General features: G+C 34.3%; 1 protein-coding gene and 1 long non-coding RNA gene across 2 annotated transcripts; both read right to left on the minus strand.

Annotated features, from left to right (window-relative positions):
* Positions 1-6,849: 6,849 nt before the first annotated feature.
* LOC108451838 (uncharacterized) lies at positions 6,850-7,865 on the minus strand. Its single transcript, XR_001866304.2, has 2 exons — positions 7,311-7,865; positions 6,850-7,106 (listed from the first exon to the last, which is right to left on the minus strand). It is a non-coding gene; the product is annotated as an uncharacterized LOC108451838 (long non-coding RNA).
* A 4,062-nt stretch (positions 7,866-11,927) lies between these two features.
* On the minus strand, positions 11,928-17,946 carry LOC128292644 (uncharacterized). Its single transcript, XM_053027528.1, has 7 exons — positions 17,721-17,946; positions 17,508-17,585; positions 17,090-17,394; positions 16,880-16,985; positions 15,444-15,542; positions 14,467-14,684; positions 11,928-12,065 (listed from the first exon to the last, which is right to left on the minus strand). Exons 1-7 carry the CDS (start codon positions 17,944-17,946, stop codon positions 11,928-11,930), a joined length of 1,170 nt encoding a protein of 389 aa, XP_052883488.1.
* Positions 17,947-20,906: the final 2,960 nt, after the last annotated feature.

Below are 20,906 nucleotides of genomic sequence, written 5' to 3' on the forward strand. Positions count from 1 at the left end.
CGGGTCATTGTATCCTTATTTTGATTTGCATATCAGTAAAAATGGTTTCTTCTTTGGGGGCGACAATATGTATTCACATATGAGTTTTTGTGAGAGTTTTGTGGTAATTATGAAAAGTATTTTTGTGAAAAATAAAATAGAATAAAATAAATAAAAATAAAGAACACATAAATTTTACGTGAAACCCTTTGGAAAAAAACCACAGGCAGAGGAGAAGAAAATTCACTATGTCGAAAAATTTTTACTCAAATACAAGAGGAATAGACTATGTCTATTTATAGGCTTGCAAAGCCATATTCTAGTAGGATTGAAACACCTTATCCTAATCAATATAAAATAGATGGAGTTTAATAAGGTTTAAAACCTTATTCTAAAATAAAATAAAAGAAGTCTAGTTCTATATAGATTTTACTTTTATTTTATTTTCCATCGTATTTTATTTAAATAAAATTTGGGTCACTTAATTCTAACAATCTCCACCTTGACACAAATTCTCAATGAACAAGTTCTTCATCGCGAACTTTCAATAAACAAGTTCTTCACCTCTTCCAAAAAACCCTTAAAGGTTTAACTTCAACAATGAACATCAACCAAGTCTAAGCAATGCTCAAACTTGGTTATAGGAAGTGACTTAGTCATCATATCTGCAGGATTTTCATGAGTGCTAATTTTGCTCACAACAATATCACCACGAGCAATAATATCACGAACAAAATGATACCGAATATCAATGTGTTTTGTTCTCTCATGAAACATTTGATCTTTTGTAAGAAAGATGGCACTGATTGTCACAAAATCTGTCTTGATTTGAAGGTCTTCATTGAGTTCACTAAATAGTCCCTTCAACCAAATAGCTTCTTTACAAGCCTCGATAATCGCCATGTACTCAGCCGATTGGTAGACAAAGCGATGTAGTTTGCAAAGTGGCTTTCCAACTAATTGCACAACCTCCGATTGTAAAGACGTAACTCGTGAGAGATCTTCTTCTATCAAGGTCTCCAGCAAAATCAGCATCAACATACCCTATAACTCCATCTTTAGTTCTTCCAAGCGTAAGCAAACATTAGTAGTGCCTCGTAAGTATCTTAAAATCCATTGAGCGCTTTCGGTGTTCTTTACGAGATTCGCCATGTATCGCTAAGCTGACCTTGTTGCATATGATAAATCGGGCGTGAACAAACCATAGCATACATGAGAGATCCTCTGCACTAGAGTATGGAACATGTGACATGTACTCAATCTCATTATCGATTGAGGAGATAAGGCCGATGAAAGTCGAAATGAAATTTGCTAAAGGAGTACTAACGAGCTTAGCACTCTGCATATTGAACACGCAAAGAACTTTCTCAATGTACCCTTCCGACTTAGGTACAATTTACTTGCTTTTCTATCTCCGAGAATCTCCATACCAAGTATCTTCTTTGCTGGTCCTAAATCTTTCATCTCAAATTCTTCACTTAGTTGGGCTTTAACCTTTCTTATCTCTCTTTTATCTTTTCTTTGCTATCAACATGTCATCAACATAAAAAGTAGATACACAAAAGAACCATCACATTTTTCTTAAAGTAGACACAACTGTCAAAACTACTTCTTTTGAAATCATGAGAAGTCATAAAGGAATCAAACCTCTTGTACCCTTGTCTTGGTATTTGTTTCAAACCGTAAAGGGACTTTTTGACAAGCAAACATAGTCCTCTTTTTCGAGACTATAAAACCCTCGGTTGTTGCATGTAAATATCTTCCTCAAGTTCTCCATGCAAAATGCGGTTTTACATCTAACCGCTCAAGCTCCAAATCATGCATGGCAACAATACCAAGCAAAGCTCGAATCGAACTATGCTTAACAACTGGAGAGAACACATCTCGTGAAGTCCACTCACGGAATTTGATTGTAACCCTTTGCAACAAGCCTTACTTTATATCTGGGTTCTTCAACTCCTGAGTCCTTCTTTCTTTTAAACACCCATTTACAACGAACGACCTTTTTACCTTTAGGAAGTTTTACAAGATCTCATGTTACATTTTTGTGGAGTGATTCCATCTCCTCTTGCATAGCAAACATCCACTTTTACGAGTCTTCACACTAATCGCCTCAGAATAATTAAATGGCTCTTGATTAGCATCTATATCTTCACCACATTTAAAGCATAAGCAACTAGATCAACCTCGGCATACTTCTTTGGAGGTTTAATTTCTCTTCTTGTCCTGTTTTTGGCGATAGAGTATTGCGGTGAAGAAGCAACTCTATTCTCAATTTTTGTCTTGGCTTGAGGAGTTGATTACGTATTAATCGATGCTCCACCGCTTTTGGTTTTCTTTATTGGAAGAGTCTTTAAGAGATAAGTTAGGTAGCATAGCGGTTTCATCAAAAACAACATCTCGCTAATCACAACTTTTCTATTTTCAGGACACCATAACTTATAGCCTTTTACACCGACTTTATAACCAAGAAAACGCATTTAATGGATCTCGGTTCCAATTTTCCATTATCAACATGAGCATCGCGAGACACCCAAAAATCTTTAAATCGGAATAATTAGCGGGATTACGGACCATACCTCTTGTGGAGTCTTTTTCTCAATGGCAGCGGATGGAGATCGGTTGATCAAAAACATGCGATGAAAGGTCGCATACGCCCAAAATGACTTGATAAGTTGGCATTTGACAACATACATCGAACCTTCTCCATGATCGTTCTGTTCATTCGTTCGCAACGCCGTTTTCTTTGTGGAGTATGACGAACTGTCAAGTGTCTCATGATCCTTCGACTTGCACAATCTATTAAACTCATCAAAAGCAGAACTCTAAGCCATTATGCATGCGGAGTATTTTATCATTTTCCGTCTGTTTTTCAATCATAATTTTCCAAGACTTAAATGTGGAAAACACATCGCTTTTACGCTTCGGAAGAACGCCCAAACTTTTCGGAAAAATCATCAATAAAGGTTAGCATATAATTAGCTCCACCTCTCGAAGGCACTCTGGACGGCCCCCACGATCGAATGGATATACTCCAACGTTTCCTTCGTGTTATGGATTCCTCTAGTGAATCGAACTCTCTTTACTTCCCAAAACACGGTGCTCACGAAATTCGGTTTGCAAATTCCTTGCCCATTAAGAAGTCCTCTTTGCTTAATTCGCCATGCCATTCTCACTCATATGCCCTAGGCGCATATGCCAAAGTTTAGTAATATCATCATCGACAAGGAAGAGGAAGCGGCAATTGCATCACCGATATGAGAGAACCACAGTAAAACATATAACTTGGCAATCTTTCTTTGCCCTTTCATCACAACAAGGGACCCTTTGAAATCTTTAAAACCCCACTTTCGGTGTGTATCATGCCTTTTAAATCAAGAGTACTCAACGAAATTAAATTTCTTTTCAATTCGGAACATGCCGACGTCACTAAGTGTTCGACAACTCCATCTTGTTTCATAAGTTGTAAACCAATCCGATTGGGACTCATGTGGAAGGTGCGACTGAATCAAGTATCCACTCGCTTACTTTAGAATCATTGATGAAGCAACTAGAAGTTCACCATCATTGTAGTCTTCTACAACATCACTTCACCGAATTTTCCGTTGTTTTCCTTTTGATTCATGACCTCCTTTTAATCTTATTTTGTAGCTTATAGCACTCAGTTTAATGTGCCCTTTCTTCTTGCGAAGTTGCAAGTTTTACCTCTGTTTGAAGATTTCGATCTACCCTTAGATTTACCACGAGGATTCCGTTCACGTGTTCTACCACGATCATCATCAACATTCGGTCTTGTCTCCCACGAACAATGAGACCCTCTCCCGAGAGTTGGGTTTAACCACAAGATGCTTCATCTTATCATACGAGGTTAAAGAATCATAAACCTCATCAAGCTGTGAGAGACTCGCGGCTATATAAAATCGTGTCTCTAAAGGTTGAATAAGGCGGGGCAACGAACAAAGTAGAATCAACCCTAGATCTTCCTTATCATCTTGAACCTCCATGGCCTCCAAGTTTGAGAGAATTTCTTTAAACACATTAAGTGTTCGTGTATGACGCACCTTCCTCCAAAGCGATGAGCATAAAACGACGCTTCATATGCAACTTGCTTGTTAGAGTTTTCGACATACATATTTGTTCTAGCCTCTTCCATAATGCGTGGCGGTTTTCTCTTTCATCACATCCTGCAAAATTTCGTTGGACAAATGCGAGATGTAATTGTGTTAATGCCTTTCGATCCTTACGCTTCTTCTCTTCATCATTAATGTCGAAGGCATCTTATCTATCCTAGCGGGGCATCCTCTAGATCTATCGTGCAAGAAGCGCTTGCATCTTAATTTGCCACAACGCAAATCGGTGTTGCGATCAACAATGAATTTCATACTTCAAAGACGCCATTACCGTGATCGAGATGAATAACCCGAAAGCTCGATACCAATTTGTGAAAAATAAAATAGAATAAAATAAATAAAAATAAAGAACACATAAATTTTACGTGAAACCCTTTGGAAAAAAACCACGGCAGAGGAGAAGAAAATTCACTATGTCGAAAAATTTTTACTCAAATACAAGAGGAATAGACTATGTCTATTTATAGGCTTGCAAAGCCATATTCTAGTAGGATTGAAACACCTTATCTAATCAATATAAAATAGATGGAGTTTAATAAGGTTTAAAAACCTTATTCTAAAATAAAATAAAAGAAGTCTAGTTCTATATGGATTTTACTTTTATTTTATTTTCCATCGTATTTTATTTAAATAAGAATTTGGGTCACTTAATTCTAACAATTTTATACCCTTTTTGTTATTGCCTTATGAGATTTAGAGTTTTGTTTACCAATTTACTATTTAGGATTTTGAGCTTTGTTTTTGGAGTTTTGGATAATGCACGTTTAGTACTTTTAGGTTTATTTTCTTAATATTGTGTTCTCGTTTGTTTACTCATTTAGTGAAAAACTGATACTTTCTTTGCCTGTAGTTTTTCTCTCTTTGAGAGTTTTCCACATAAAATATTTGTATTCGTTCCTCTTTACTTTTATTACTTCATTATTCATACGGGTTGATCCCCAACTGTTTAAAAGATTGTTGATTTTTTTAGTGGAATTTAATTAACAATATGATAGTAATCGAAAATATGACACTTAGTTAGTTGGATTTAAGTCAATTTGATTTTTTGCCACATTCACGAAGGTGGCATTAGTTTAAAATGAGCACAGTATGAATGATGTTAAATACTCTTCTTGTTCAACGGGTTTCGGAGGTACATTATGGAATGTTAAAGATGAATTTTTTTAAATAGTTTTCTTTTCCCTTTTTTTTTTTTGAAATTTTTAGAGGGCTTAATTTATTGATATATTTTTTTGAATTAGAACTAAAATGACAAACTTTGTAAACATTGATGGCTAAGTTTGCTTAATTTTTTAGATTTAGGATTAAATTGATAAAAATGTGTAAATATTGGAGGGTTAAATTTGTTATTAGACTAATACAAAATAGCCCACGTCAAGTTTCCGTTACTCGTCTAATGACAATTCACAGGAGAGTGACTAAAATATTTAATTTCGAAAAGTTAAATGATTAAATAAATAATAATAATAGTTGAATGACTAAAATAAAACTAAAAACATAATTGAGTGACTAGTGTTAGAGTTTACCCAAGAGATTATTGGCGGAAGTAATTGATTCCTAACCAAGATAAGAATTTTCCCACTTAAGGGCATTGTGGATTGACTAACAATTTTATTTGTAATAAATGAATGATTAAGGCAGTCCCATATTGGAAGTGCAAGAATCATTCAAATCATCCACTTCAAGAGACTTTAATCATATCTATCACATCATGCCCCACTAAAGGAATTGGAAAATAAAGAAAATAAATATAAAGTCAAAAATAATTATAGTTTGATGTAATTATCCACTATCAAATCAAAAACGAATTAAGTAAATAAATAAGTGGTGGACCCAAAAGTTTGAGCTTGAAGGTCCAAATAAAGTTCATACTGATCCTATACAGGGAATGTGGAAAGAATGGCTTGCAATATGAACTAGGATTTTCTCCTTGGATTGTTATATTTTGATATAAACTTAGAAGTTAAAAAAACCCCAATGTTCGGTTTATTAATCAATGGCATTTTATCTTGTGAAATTAAATTAAGTTGAAAATTGTTGATGTTAAAAGTGACTAATTTAAAGTTTATAAAATTTATATTAATATTAATTTCACACTCACATTATTATTTAAGTTTCAACTATTACTTACTTTTGATTTAAACTGAGTGTTTGAATACAACAAATTTTATTAAGAAAAAAATTAATTTTGTACCTCAAGCCACTACTTGAATACAAACAAATATTTATATATGTTCAAAGATTCGAATATCTACTAAACTTTTTCTTTTCTTTTTATTTCAACATATGATTACGTTAATGAGGTTTGTTTATAAGATAAAGTTTTTGTTTTGATTTATATGAAATAGTAATTAAATTTTATATCAAATATGTATTTGAAATGGATTTAAATCGTGTAAATTTTATAAGGCTTAAGTTCTTTCTTTGTCACATTTTAAAATTTTATAGTATGAAGATATTAAAACATAAGTATAATATATATATATATATAATTCTTAAAAATTGTGTAAATTACAAAAGAAAAGAAAAATAGAAAAAAAATTAATTTGACTAAAGATAATATAATTTTAATTTTAAAAATAATTTAAATTAAAAAAGGAAACAACAAAAAATTAAAAATAATGAGAATTCAAAAAAATTTATTAAAGATGATATAATGTTTGTAATGGGCCAAATTTGCCCGACCCAAGCAAACACAAGAAAACCAAAACAAAATATAAAATAAATCAATAAACAAAAATTTTAAAACACAAATAGTCCATTAAATGTCTATTTACAGACTTTAGCCCAATACTCATCAGCCTAATCCCTAACCCAGAAAAATACATGGCCAGATGGCCCAAAACCTAGATCTAGGATCGGCCAAACGAAACCCTAAGGCTCTCTCCGTGCGCCGCAACCATTCAGCCTCCACGCCTCAGTACGCTCCAGCGTTTCAGTAGTCATGCGTGCACCCGTACGCCAGCTATCGTACCCGAACGCCAGCACGTCTCGTACCTGTAAAAGGGACGAACACAGAAGCAAATGAAAACACCCAGTAGAATAGACAAAAAACAAAGGACAATATTGTATTTTTGTTTTATTTTCTACCATTTTTCTCTTTCTCTTCGGCTATAAAAAGCCGAGCTTTGAATCGCCAGAAGAAAAAAAGAAAAAAGAAAGCAATCAAAAGCATTCGAATAGAAATATTAAAAAGGTGACCTTTTTAGTTCTTCTTCTTCCTCGATTCGGGGATCTTTCTTTCCTGGTTTCTGTCTTTTGTATTTGGTGTATAAAAAACAACAAAAAAGGCTTACCTCCGTTCTTGGTTCCCTCGAATCCTCGCTCACTTCGTCGCAATCGGAGTTTTTTTTGGGGGGGGGATTCAGAGACTTCTAAAAGAACCTTTGGACTCACGGTCGAACGGAGCTGGATTAGGCCTTTTGTATGATGACCGTTGATCAAGTATGAAGGTCGGACGGCAGGCGAAAGGAAAGAGTTTGGCCGAATGAATAGGAGGCTAGGCTTTAGTTTTTTTTTTATCATTCTGATCTGCCTTTGAATGGTATACAACTAGTTTTAGGGTTTTCTTTAACCTGACTTTGTCAAAAGTGAAACGGCGTAGTTTCAAAGGGAGAGGGATCCGCGTGTTAACCCGATGGATAGGCCGGGTCCGCGCTTCTTTGTTTGAAAGAGCTAATTGCGCCCCAGGTCCCTCCCCTTTGCGCGGATGCTCAATCGCCTCTTGTTTGCTTATTTGTTTTCTTTTTTAGATTAGCCCTGTAATTTGAGCATGTTTGCGCTTTAGTACGTGTCTCTGCTCTGCGTTTTAGGACTTGGTTTATTTCCAGTTCTAGTCCTTCTATATTCACGCGCATTGCACTTTGGTTTTTTTTTCAATCTTACTAGTTTATTTTATTTATTAATTATCCCTTTAGTCCGATTTTATTGCAATTGAGTTTTACTTAAATTTGTGTAGTTCATTTTTTTATATACATAACATTCATTTTTAATTTTTTTATATATATACATTTTAAATTACTTTGATAATTTACTTTTTTTTTTTTGTTGTTTAAAGTATAAAACTATTATCTTAAAACTACCTTGTATATCATGTTGTTTTCAAAATTTTGTATAATATTTAATTTATATTTAACTTATATTAATGCATACATGATTTATGACAAAAGTAGTTTTCTTTTATACATATTATTAGTTCCATGATTATTTTACACTTTTAATTTCTTTTAAATCTATTTATTTGTATTTCCCATCAAATTTTATTCATATATAGTTTATTCTTTGAAAAATATATTTTATTATTTTCTTGTTATTTAAGACCATTTCATATATATGTATATATATACTCTCTGTTAAATCTATTTATGCATGTTATTTATCTATATATATATTGATTTGCATATTGTCTATATTGTTTTGTTATAAATTTGTTTTCATGCTTATATGTACGTAAATGTTTCTTATATTATCAGTTTTGAATGGTTGAACATTGTGTTTTTACATGGATTGTTGATCTTTAATGGTTTTATGTATTTTCCTTTAAATCTATTTCATTGTACATTTCCTTTTAAATCAATTTTTATATATGTATATACATATATTTTTAAAAAATTCTTATATAGTTTATTACACAAGAACATATTTTATTATTTATTCTTTTGTTATTTAAGAACCTTTCATGTCTTGTATATCATTTAAGTTTTCTTTTATTTTGCATGAATATTGTCAACTTAAAATAGATGTATTATCTTGCATGTTATTCAATTCAAAGTCTTTTTATATTGATAATTATTTATATAGTATTTTTATCCATGTAAATTATTTCAAATTCAAGCATGTAGTATTCGTTCATCGATTCATCATTTTTATTGTTTTGCATCATATTAGTTTTATTTTGTTTGGTACATTATGTGGTGGTTGTTTTAGGTTATTTCATGCATATTGGTTGCACTTTATTAATTCGCCTTTTTATGTGTTAGTATATCAATCATCGTTTACCCACGCTTGTAAACTTTGTTGTTTTAAATTAGTTGTTAGTTTCATTTGATTGGTTAAATAAAATTACGTTGTCTTCATTTACCAAGTGTCGCACACATATTACCCCATTCATCGTTTTCCACTAGATCTTTGAAATGTGGTTTTATAAAACCCAAATTTTATGATTAATTTCGTCTTATTTCAAATCGAATTAATACGTCTTAAGCCAGCATTATAATTATTCATTCAAAAATTCTTCAAACGAAGATGAGATTTGATGTTTGGCAATTCACAGAATCGTGCCCTAACGTGTTGGGATGCAACTTCGCATTTGCTCAAAATAATTGAATATCACTTCAAAGTTTCACTCATATCTTCTAAAAATCTTTTAAAACGAAGGTAATACTCGGTATTTGATAATTCGAGAATCATGCCCTATCGTGCTGGGTTGTGATTTCTCGTTTGTTCAAAACAATCGAATATTCCTTTATATTCTCACTCATGTTTATTAAAAACACTTTAAAACGAAGACGATGTTCAATGTTTGGCGATTTGAGAATCGTGCCCTATCGTGCTAGGTTGCGTTTTTTCATTGGTTTGAAACAATTGAAGATCCCTTCGGAATTTCACTCACATTTTCTAAAATCTTTCAAAATGAAGGCGATATTCGATATTTGGCGATTTGAGAATCAAGCCCTATCGTGCTGGGTTGCGCTTTTTCATTTGTTCAAATTAATCGAATATCCCTTTGGAATTTCACTCATATTTTCTAAGGTGAGGCAATGATCAATGTTTGGAAATTCGAGGAATCGTGCCCTACTGTGCTGGGTTTCGATTTTCCGTTGAACTAAACAGTTGAACATCCTTTTGTGATTTTCAAATTAAAAATTTTTCGGATGTCGAAACAAGAAGATTTTTGGTAACCGACTCGGGTTATTTAAACAGAACCACACTTCAAAAACATTTTTTTAGACAAAAGGGCAGTATCTAATCGATTCGGTACCAATTTTGGGCGTAGTGAGGGTGCTAATCCTTCCTCATGCATAACCGACTCCCGAACCCGTCTTCTCAAAAGTTCGTAGACCAAAATCATTGTTTTAATAAACCAAAAATGTTTTATTAAACTAACCTCATTTTTAGGTGATCCGATCACACCAAAACAAAAGATCGGTGGCGACTCCATGCATTTGTTTTTCAAAAGTCGATTTCCCCCCTTTTTTTTTAAAAATATAAAATTTTTAATTCGAGGGATGGTTTCGACAATGTTTATGTTACGTTTAATAGGAGTGTTATTTTTACATAAGTTTTAGTATATGAATTAGTAATAAATTAATTCAATTGGTAATATTTAACCACCGACTTATTTTTAGTAAATAACATGAAAAATTTTACTTATTTTGGAGAAGTCTTATTTTTTACAAGAATTTTTAGCGTATCTTTCTAATTTCAAATTAAATTTTTTTTTGAACAATCTGTCTTACCCCATAATGTGGGTTAAATTTCCTGGATTAAGTTTTAATTATTGAAATTAATTTATTTTCTGCTTGGGCGTGTAATTAGGCTTCTATCTAGGATTGGTCTGTTGAGGATTTTTGAAAAATCCTAAACTCTATTTTCCCTCCACATCTTTTCCCTTATGTGTCGCATATCCTAGTGTTAAAGCCCTAGGGTCCTGCCCAACCCTAGTATATAAGCACACTTTTCTAAGGCTAGTGTAACAGTTTTTTTTAGTGGTGTTAAAAATAATAATTTTGAGATCACAATTTTGATGAGTAAATCTCGTAAATATTAATATTTAATATTTACGAGTAGTCAAATCTAGTAATATAGTGAATCATGATTTAATAGAGCTATTAACTAGCTAGTTAGCGCTTGATATAAGTGGTTTATATAAAAAGTCAGTAATTTTAAAAATGAAATATCATAACCGTTTTTGTAAATTGAGCTTGTAAATATTTCCATTGAATATTTATGTAACTATTATATAGGTGAATTAAGTTTAGGTTCAAAATTTTGATTCTTAAATAGTTAATTAAAATATAAAAATTAAATCGTAAAAAAAATATAAAAGTTGATCATTATTGAATATCATAAACTAAAATGTCTAATTATTAACGGTTCAATGATTTAAAAGGAAATTGACCCTTTTAATAAATGATGGACGGTTTGTGTATTTCTTTTAAGTGAAGAATATGTTTATTATAATATTAATTAATAATAAAATATAATAAAACATATGAAAAACCAAACCATTATCATTCAAAACCATCTTATAGTTCATCATTTCTTATTTAAGTTTTCCTAATTCTTCACTTTGGGTTTAGTTTCTTGGGACTCTATGATGCGTCGTTAAGAGCATCAAAAATATCATATTCCCTGTAAAATAGTAAAAATAATAGTAAAGGGGAAGTAGAGTCGAATCCTTAAGGACCGGATTGTACGAATGCTCGTTTCTTGAAATCCTGAACAATTTCTTGGCCAAGAAAACCTGCGTTCCTGAAAAATAAAAAATAAAATTAAGAATCTGAAAAAAATAAAAACAGAATTTAAAGTGAATTGAAATTGTGAAATTAAATAGATTGCAGAAATTAAAATGGAAAAATAATAAACAAATTTTGAAAATAAAGAAAGTTTCTTATGTAGCGAGATTCCAGCCTCCAGTTGTCTTGTTCCACCTTGGGTTCAATCATTGGCTTTTAAATAACCCTTCTCGAGCAGGATAAACCAGTTATAGTGGAAGAGGACGCCTACGACCACCAGCTCCAAGGATTTAGACTTAAATTAGGTGGAACCTGACTCTAGCCAGTAATCGCTTTTGTGGGACTATCTTCTGCTAGATCTTCACTTCCCAACAGCAAATACTACGCCGTTTTGTCTCTTGGATTCGCCAACCTCTGACGCAGAAAGCCAACGAACTGACTGTGCAATTTTCCCAAAATGTACAAAGCAGCCGTTCCTTGCACAAGTTGAAAAGATCACCTATTAAGAGATATGGACGGAAGCATCAGCCCCGTAATGCAGAGAAGCGATGAATACCCTGTTGAGAAGGCTAAGCGCGGATTCTAAGCCTCATGAACCTTTTTTGGGGAATTTTGACAACCTTCGGCTAGATTGGTTTAGTGGCTCATGATTTTTGGGGAAGAAATAAATAAAATAGATATGAGATTTTTATTGAAGGAAATATAGAGAGAACAAAAGACAGAGTTTTTGGGAGAGGGAGTGATTACAGAAAAAAGAGATGTAAAATATGTGTCACTCCATCCCCTATTTATAGTACTAGAAAACCTAGTCTATTCCTAATGAAATTCTAAAAGATAAATACAAATAAATAAAGATAAATAAAGATAAATAAAAATAAATCCTAAAATTTAAATCTAAATAAAAATAATTAATAATTATCCTAATATAATTGAAATTAAAATAGACTCTTGTGCTATAAAATCTCTTCTTTTGCATTTCAGTCCTTTGGTCTTCCATGTTTGCATTTTTGGCATCACTTCTCTCCTTCTTTGCATGTTGGCCCATTAAATCTTTAAATTGGCACTTTTTACCCTTAAATTTTCTCTTGCCTCCAATTTAGTCCCTAAAAGATAAAAAACCATAAATAGCCCAAATTAGTAGCATCATACTCAAAATAAATATATAATTAGCGCATAAAAATATGATGTTCTAGAGTATTATCAAATTCCCCTACTTACCCCATACTTGCGCTCAAGTATGGTTCTTGTCCACTGTGAAAATTAAATCCTGCCATGAAAGAAATTCTACTCCAAAGTTTTATAAAAATTAGTCAAAATGCATACGAAAAATAAAGAGAACCTTTAGCTTGATTTAAGTAAAATTGAAAAAGTGTTCCAATTAACACACACAAAATTAAGATGGACTTTGGTTATTTTATGAAAATTAGGTAATTTACCAAACCTATCAAGACACCTAATTTATTTCTCCCTTTAGTCCCCAAATTTTATTAATGCATCTTTTTTTCTTTTTTTTTCTTTTTTTCTTCTTTTTTTATAAAATTTTAATTTTATTTATTTATTTTTACTTAGGAATATATTGAACCTTTTAACGCGAAGAGAGATGACAGCCAAGCACCCCACCCTGGTTACTCAGCCCAACATAATCCTAATTTTTATTTTTCCTAAGAACATATCGAACCTTTTGACGCGAAGAGAGGTGACAGCCAAGCACCTCACCCCGGTTACTTAGCCCAACACATTCTTAGAAATTAATTCTGGTTAGCGGAGTTTTACCTAACACGTCACACAACCTTTTGACGCGAAATAGGATAACAATCCAAGCACCCTACCCTGGTTACTCAGCTAGTCACATCTTAAGCTGCACTCATAACCGTGGAAACATTATTATTATTAAACAAAATTTTAATTTTGGAGGACTTAGGAAAAATAATCAAATGTCAAAAATAAGTTTCAGTAACCACCTTAATAGTAATGAACATATTTTAAGCATGCAATTATATTAAGTGTCCTCTTTGTATTTAGACTTAATCAAATTTACCAAAATCAATATAGGGTTAACTCCATTAATCATAATTATTTAAACTAAAAGAAATAAACAGTGGAGATGAAATCTATCAAGCAAAATCATAATTAACTCAGTAGATAAGACTCATGCATGTGGGTCAAACAGTAGACAAGTCGTGGTCAAATTCTTGGGCAAGAAAAGAGACAAAATATGCTTAAAAAAAATTTATATGGGCAGCAACAACCAAATCAGCAGCTAAAATGACAGAAATAATGAGGAACGCCTCCCCCTACTTAAAACACATAGTCCTCAATGTGGAATAAATAAAATAGGAGAAAAAGGTGTAGAGGAACTCCTCGTGTTATTACTGTCGTTCGCGTATGATGGCAATAAGATCCGCTAGTTGCTGGTCAAAAGTGTCGAGTAGGGGCTGTTTGGCTGCAGATTTTTCGTTTCTCCTTTCTTCCTATCTTCATTTCGTTTTCCTAGAAGAAGAGAATTTTATTGATATCTGAAAATAATAAATAATAAGATAAAATAAATAAAATAAAATAAAAAAATAAAAATTGGGTTGCCTCCCAACAAGCACTTGTTTAACGTCGTTAGCTCGACTTTGTGAATGGTTCTATGGTGGCTCTAACTGAATTTTTTCAACCATGTGGGCCTGGAAAATTTCGTAAAATGGCTTCAACCATTGGCCATTGACTACGAACTGCTTCCCAGTTTCTTCACTCTCTATTTCAACTGCACCATGTGTGAATACTTGGGTCACAATAAAAGGTCCTTGCCACCGAGATCGAAGCTTACCTTGAAATAGCTTTAATACGGAGTTATAAAGCAAAACTTTTTGTCCTACCGAGAAATGCTTCTGAACTATATTTTTGTTATGAAACACCTTTGTTTTGTCTTTATAAATTCGAGCATTCTCGTAGGCATCATTGCGAATTTCCTCCAATTCTTGAATGTCCAATTTCCTTGCCTTTCCTGCGGGCTCTAACTCCATGTTACATTGTCGAATAGCCCAATAAGCTTTATGCTCCAATTCTACTGGCAGATGACACGCTTTGCCAAAAACAAGTCGATACGGAGTCATGCCAATTGTTCCCTTATACGCTGTTCGATAGGCCCAAAGCACGTCATTGAGCCGAAGACTCTAATCCTTCCGGTTGGGCCGAACTGTTTTTTCTAAAATGGTCTTGATCTCCCTGTTCGAAATCACTGCTAAGCCGTTTTGTTGGGGATGGTAGGTTGTTTCTATACGATGATGAACTCTATATTTTGACAATAGTGCCTCCATGACCTTGTTGCAAAAGTGGGTACCACGATCACTGATCAAAGCTCGAGGTGTGCCAAACCTAGAAAAAATAGTTTGTTTTAGAAACTCCACAACAATTTTAGCATTATCATTGCGAGTAGGCTTTGCTTCTATCCCTTAAAAATATAGTCTACTGCAAGAAGTATATATACCTTTCCAAACGAATAAATAAAGGGGCCCGTGAAATCGATGCCTCATACATCAAAAATCTCACATACATGAATTGGGGATAGGGGCATTTGATTTTGTTTAGTGATGTTACCTGTATGTTGGCATTTATCGTAAGACTTACAGAAGTTATATACATCGCAAAAAATTGTGGGCCAATATAGCCCACACTCCAATACCTTGTGAGTTGTTCGTTTAGAGCCGAAGTGACCTCCACAAGCTTCTGTATGACAAAAAGTAAGGATAGAAGTTACCTCGATTTCTGGAACACATCGTCTTATTATCTGATCTGAACAGTATTTCCACAAGTATGGGTCATCCCAAATGTAATACCGAGCTTCCCGTCTAAGCTTGTCCTACTCAAGTGGTCGGCCACCAGGTTTTCATACCCCTTTTGTCACGAATCTCAATGTCAAATTCTTGGAGCAGTAAAATCCACCTGATGAGCCTTGGCTTTGCTTCCTTCTTTGCTATCAAGTACCTAAGAGCTGCATGGTCAAAAAAATAATCACCTTAGATCCCAGTAAATATGATCGAAATTTATATAAAGCAAATACAATAGCTGAAAGTTCTTTTTCTGTAGTAGTATAGTTGCTTTGTGCAGCATTTAGGGTTTTGGAGGCATAGCAGATGACATGAATCTCTTTGGCTATCTTTTGTCCTAACACGGCCCCCATGCTACGTTCGCTTGCATCGCACATAATTTCAAAGGGATAGTTCTAGTCTGGTGCTTGTACTATAGGAGCAGTTACCAACTTTTGCTTGAGTGTATCAAAAGCCTCCTTATATTTTGGGGCGAACTCAAATTTCCTATTTTCCTGCAATAACTCGCATAATGGTTCAGCCACTTTTGAGAAGTTTTTTATGAAACGCCTGTAAAATCCTGCATGGCCAAGAAACGAACGAATTTCCCTTACAGTGGAGGGATATGGCAAAAAATTAATAATGTCAATTTTGGCCTTATCGACCTCAATTCCTTTGGCAGAAACTATATGACCTAGAATCAGACCCTTGTCTACCATAAAATGACACTTTTCATAGTTCAAGACAATATTAGATTCTATGCACCTATTCAAAATTATTGTGAGGTTTTTAAGGCATTCATCAAAACAATTTCCATATACAGTAAAATCATCCATAAAAACTTCAATAAATTTCTCCACATATTCAGAAAATATACTCATCATGTATCTCTGGAATGTGGCTGGTGCGTTACAAAGTCCAAATGGCATTCTTCAGTACACAAAAGTACCGAATAGGCATGTAAAAGTGGTCTTTTCCTGATCCTCTGGTGCGACTGGAATTTGGAAGAAACCTGAGTATCTATCAAGACAACAAAAGTGAGTTTTACCTGATAAACGTTCAAGCATTTGATCTATAAAAGGAAGAGGGAAATGATCTTTTCTAGTGTAAGAGTTTAACTTTCTATAATCAATACAGACACGCCACCCATTTTGTACTCGAGTTGGTACCAAGTTACCATCGGTATTTTTCTTTACTGTCACACATGTTTTCTTGGGCACGACTTGAACTGGACTTACCCATCTGCTGTCAAAAATAGGGTAGATTATGCCAGCATCCAGCAGCTTAATTATCTCATTTTTTACCACCTCCATCATATTCGAGTTTAATCGTCATTGGGCCTCTCGCCTTGGTTTTGCATTTTCCTCCAAGTAGATTCTGTGTGTGCATGTTAAGGGGCTTATTCCTTTTAAATCGGTAATGGTCCATCCAATCACGTCTTTATGACTTTTCAGTACCTGAATCAAACTTTCTTTCTCGAGCTTAGAGAGTTTGTTGGAAACTATGATTGGTAGGGTATTACCTTTCCCCAAAAACACATACTTAAGATGTTCGAGAAGCGGTTTCAATTCCAATTCTGGAGCTTGCACAACAGAAGGTAAAATTTTAGTATTTGATGGAGGCAATAACTCTTAACAGATTCATAGTCATCAGATATAAATTCAAATTTATCTTCATATATTGACTCAAAAGTCTCATCTACTAATGAGCCAGTTATGTCGACACAATTTACGCTCAAAATTTCGCTTTGATGACTAATGGCATCGTAAACATTAAACTTCACGATCTCTTCATCAAATTCTATCGTAAGAGTTCTGCTTCGAACGTCGATCTTAGTGCTAGCGGTACTAAAGAAAGGTCGGCCTAACAGGAGGTCCGAAGATCCAGTAGTGTTATCCTCCTCCATCTTTATCACATAAAAATCTGTAGGAAAAATAAGTTCGTTAACTTTTACCAGTACATCCTCAAGGACTCCTTTGGAGTGTACAGCAGTCCTATCTACCAACTGAATTATAGCACCTATTTTCGTCAAAAAACCTGCATTAAGTGATCATGCATAGAATAAGGCATAACATTTATGGAGGCCCCTAAATCACACATGGCCTTCTTGATCCCCAAATGGCCTATTTTGCATGGTATAGCGAACATACCTCTATCTTTACATTTTGCCGGCATTTTTCGCTGTAACACTGCGGATACATTCTCACTAACACTTACCTTTTCATTACCTGTTAGTTTTCGTTTGTTGGTGCAAAGCTCTTTGAGGAACTTGGCATACCACAGAATCTATCTGATGGCATCCAACAGTGGTAGATTGATCTCAACATTTCTAAATATTTCAAGGATCTCCTTTTCTTTCTTACTTTTTCGAAACTGATTTAATCGACTTGGGAATGGAGGTTCAATTTTCGGCAGTAGGGGTTTTGCTGGGACCTGTTCATCGTTTTTGGGTTTTTCCTGGGCAGTTTCTTGGCCAAGATTTCTACCAGGAATTGGTTCTAGTACCTTTCCACTTCGCAGTGTCACTGCATTTGCATTTTGCCTCGGGTTTGGTTCTGTTTGTGATGGCAACTTCCCTTGAGAGTTCATCTTCTCAATTGATATGGTTAATTTTCTTATAGACGCTTTGGTTTTCAGTTGAAAATCAAGTATGTTAGCCGCTAATTTATTGACCAAAGTTTCTAGAGAATTACCTGAATATTGTGGCTATTGTGGAATTCGATTCTGGTATGGTTGGTTATATCGTGGGTTGGCCCCATAAATTAAGTTAGGGTGATCCCTCCATCCTGGGTTGTAGGTATTTGCGTAAGGGTTGTATCGCTTTTGTGGTGGCCCAGGAAAATTTCCCACAGCATCTAAATGAGCCATAGTATCATCATTCAAATTGGGACATGCATCAGTTGTATGTTCAGGGGTAGCACATATTCCACATAACTGGGCTGTCTTTGCTTTTTCTGCAACAAGAAAATTCAAAATATTAGCAATTCTATCAACTTTATCTTCAAAGGTTGAATTACTTAGCTGATGAACCCTTCTAGGGGGTTCAGGATTGGCTAGAAATTGCTGAAAATTTGTAGCCATTGTGGAAATTAAGTCTCTTGCTTGTTGTGGAGTCATGTTGACCAACGTTCCTCCACTGGCGGCGTCTACCATATTCATCTCCATTGGTTTTAGGCCTTTATAAAAGTACTGGAGCAAAGACTGTTCTGTAATACCGTGTTATGGACAGCTCGCACACAACTTTTTAAATCGTTCCCAATAGTCATACAGAGTCTCTACATCTTTTTGCCTTATGCCTACGATTTCTCTTCTTAACTCGGCTATACGCTACGCTGGAAAAAACCTGTTGAGAAATAAACAAGACAGATCAGCCTAAGTCGTTACAGATCTAGGAGGTAAATAAAATAACTATTCCCTAGCAGAATCTGCTAAGGAAAAAGGGAAAGCGCACAGTTTAATTTGACCCTCAGTTACTCCCTGAGGTTTCATACTAAGGCAAACTATATGGAATTCTTTCAAATGCTTGTGGGGATTTTCGTTCTGTAACCCTCGAAAAGTTGGCAGTAGCTGGATCAAGCTTGACTTTAATTCAAAATCAGTATCCATAGTAGGATACGCGATGCATAGCGGCGGTTGTTCTGTCGGCGCTTCGGCCAGTTGCCGAATTATCTGAGCCATAGGTTGAGGTGCTAGATTAGGGTTTTCATCAACCCTAGTGTTAAGCACTTCTTCTGAGGAATCGACTTCTACTTTTTCGCCTTCAAAAGTTTGAGTAGGGTTTTCGTTAACCCTAGACTCTGCTTCGTCGTCAATTCTGATTTCTGGCGGTGGATTGCTTTGAGTTCCAACCACCGCTGACTGCTTTTTTCTTAGCTTTGTTTCCTTATGATTAGCTCTCGCAGTCTTTTCAATCTCTGAATCAAACGCAAGAGTTCCTAGAGCAGATCTGGTCATAAGAAATAAAAAACAAGATTAGTACGTTACCGATCCCCGGCAACGATGCCAAAATTTGATACGTCGTTGAGAGCACCAAAAATATCCTATTCCCTGTAAAATAGTAAAAATAATAGTAAAAGGGAAGTAGGGTCGAATCCTTAGGGACCGGATTGTACGAATGCTCGTTTCTTGAAATCCTGGACAATTTCTTGGCCAAAAAAACTTGCGTTCCTGAAAAATAAAAAATAGAATTAAGAATCTGGAAAAAATAAAAACAGAATTTAAAGTGAATTGAAATTGTGAAATTAAATAGATTGCAGAAATTAAAATGGAAAAATAATAAACAAAGTTTGAAAATAAAGAAAGTTTCTTATGTGACGAGATTACAGCCTCCGGTTGTCTCGTTCCGCCTTGGGCTCAATCCTTGGCTTTTAAATAACCCTTCTCGAGCAGGATAAGCCAGTTATAGTGAAAGAGGACGCCTACGACCACCAGCTCTAAGGATTTAGACTTAAATTAGGTGGAACCTGACTCTAGCCAATAATCGCTTTTGTGGGACTATCTTCTGCTAGATCTTCACTTCCCAACAGCGAATACCACACCGTTTTGTCTCTTGGATTCGCCAACCTCTGACGCAGAAAGCCAACGAACTGACTATGCAATTTTCCCAAAATGTACAAAGCAGCCGTTCTTTGCACAAGTTGAACTGATCACCTATTAAGGGACATGGACGGAAGCGTCAGTCTTGTAATGCAGAGAAGCGATGAATACCTTGTTGGGAAGGCTAAGCGCGGATTCTAAGCCTCATGAACCTTTTTTGGGGAATTTTGACAACCTTCGGCTAGATTGGTTTAGTGGCTCATGATTTTTGGGGAAGAAATAAATAAAATAGATATGATATTTTTATTGAAGGAAATATGGAGAGAACAAAAGACAGAGTTTTTGGGAGAGGGAGTGATTACAAAAAAAAGTGATGTCAAATATGTGACACTCTATCCCCTATTTATAGTACTAGAAAACCTAGTCTATTCCTAATGAAATTCTAAAACATAAATACAAATAAATAAACATAAATAAAGATAAATGAAAATAAATCCTAAAATTTAAATCTAAATAATAATCCTTAATAATTATCCTAATATAATTGAAATTAAAATAGACTTGTGACAGCCCTAATATGACCCTAGTCGGAAAGTGGTTTCGGGACCACAAAACCGAGTCATAAAAATAATTAACCGTCATATTTGAAGCTTATTATATGTATATATGCATGTGTGAAAATTTCATGTTTGAATTTTGTTAATTGTAAGTGAATTTTATTAAATAGGACTTGTGTGAGAAAATTTAGAAATGTGCTAGGCAAATGTTAAAGTGGCCTATTGATGCATGTTAGAAATGCTTGTACTTGCATGTCAAATTGGCCAAATTCTAGATGGTGGCCGCCATGTTATGGACTAAAGCATATTATAATTATTTTGTGTCAACATTTTATGCTAATAATTTTATGTTACAAAATGAAATAAGGAATAAGGTTAATAAAATACTAGTTAATGGGAGGAGAAACCAAAGTTTCTCCATCCTTGCTCCTCATTGCCGTACCTAGAAGAGAAAAG

The sequence above is a fragment of the Gossypium arboreum genome, chromosome 5 (assembly GCF_025698485.1).
Source record: "Gossypium arboreum isolate Shixiya-1 chromosome 5, ASM2569848v2, whole genome shotgun sequence".
Lineage (NCBI taxonomy): Eukaryota > Viridiplantae > Streptophyta > Magnoliopsida > Malvales > Malvaceae > Gossypium > Gossypium arboreum.

What these genes read in the sequence shown, in the direction of transcription:
- LOC128292644 (XM_053027528.1), bottom strand. Translation starts at nt 17,946, where the DNA reads ATGAACTCTCAAGGGAAGTTGCCATCACAAACAGAACCAAACCCGAGG. An exon ending in GGCAAAATGTAAAGATAGAG is followed by an intron (nt 17,395 to 17,507) that starts GTATGTTCGCTA and finishes CACTTAATGCAG; the next exon opens with GTTTTTTGACGAAAATAGGT. An exon ending in ATCAAAGCGAAATTTTGAGC is followed by an intron (nt 16,986 to 17,089) that starts GTAAATTGTGTC and finishes ATCTGTTAAGAG; the next exon opens with TTATTGCCTCCATCAAATAC.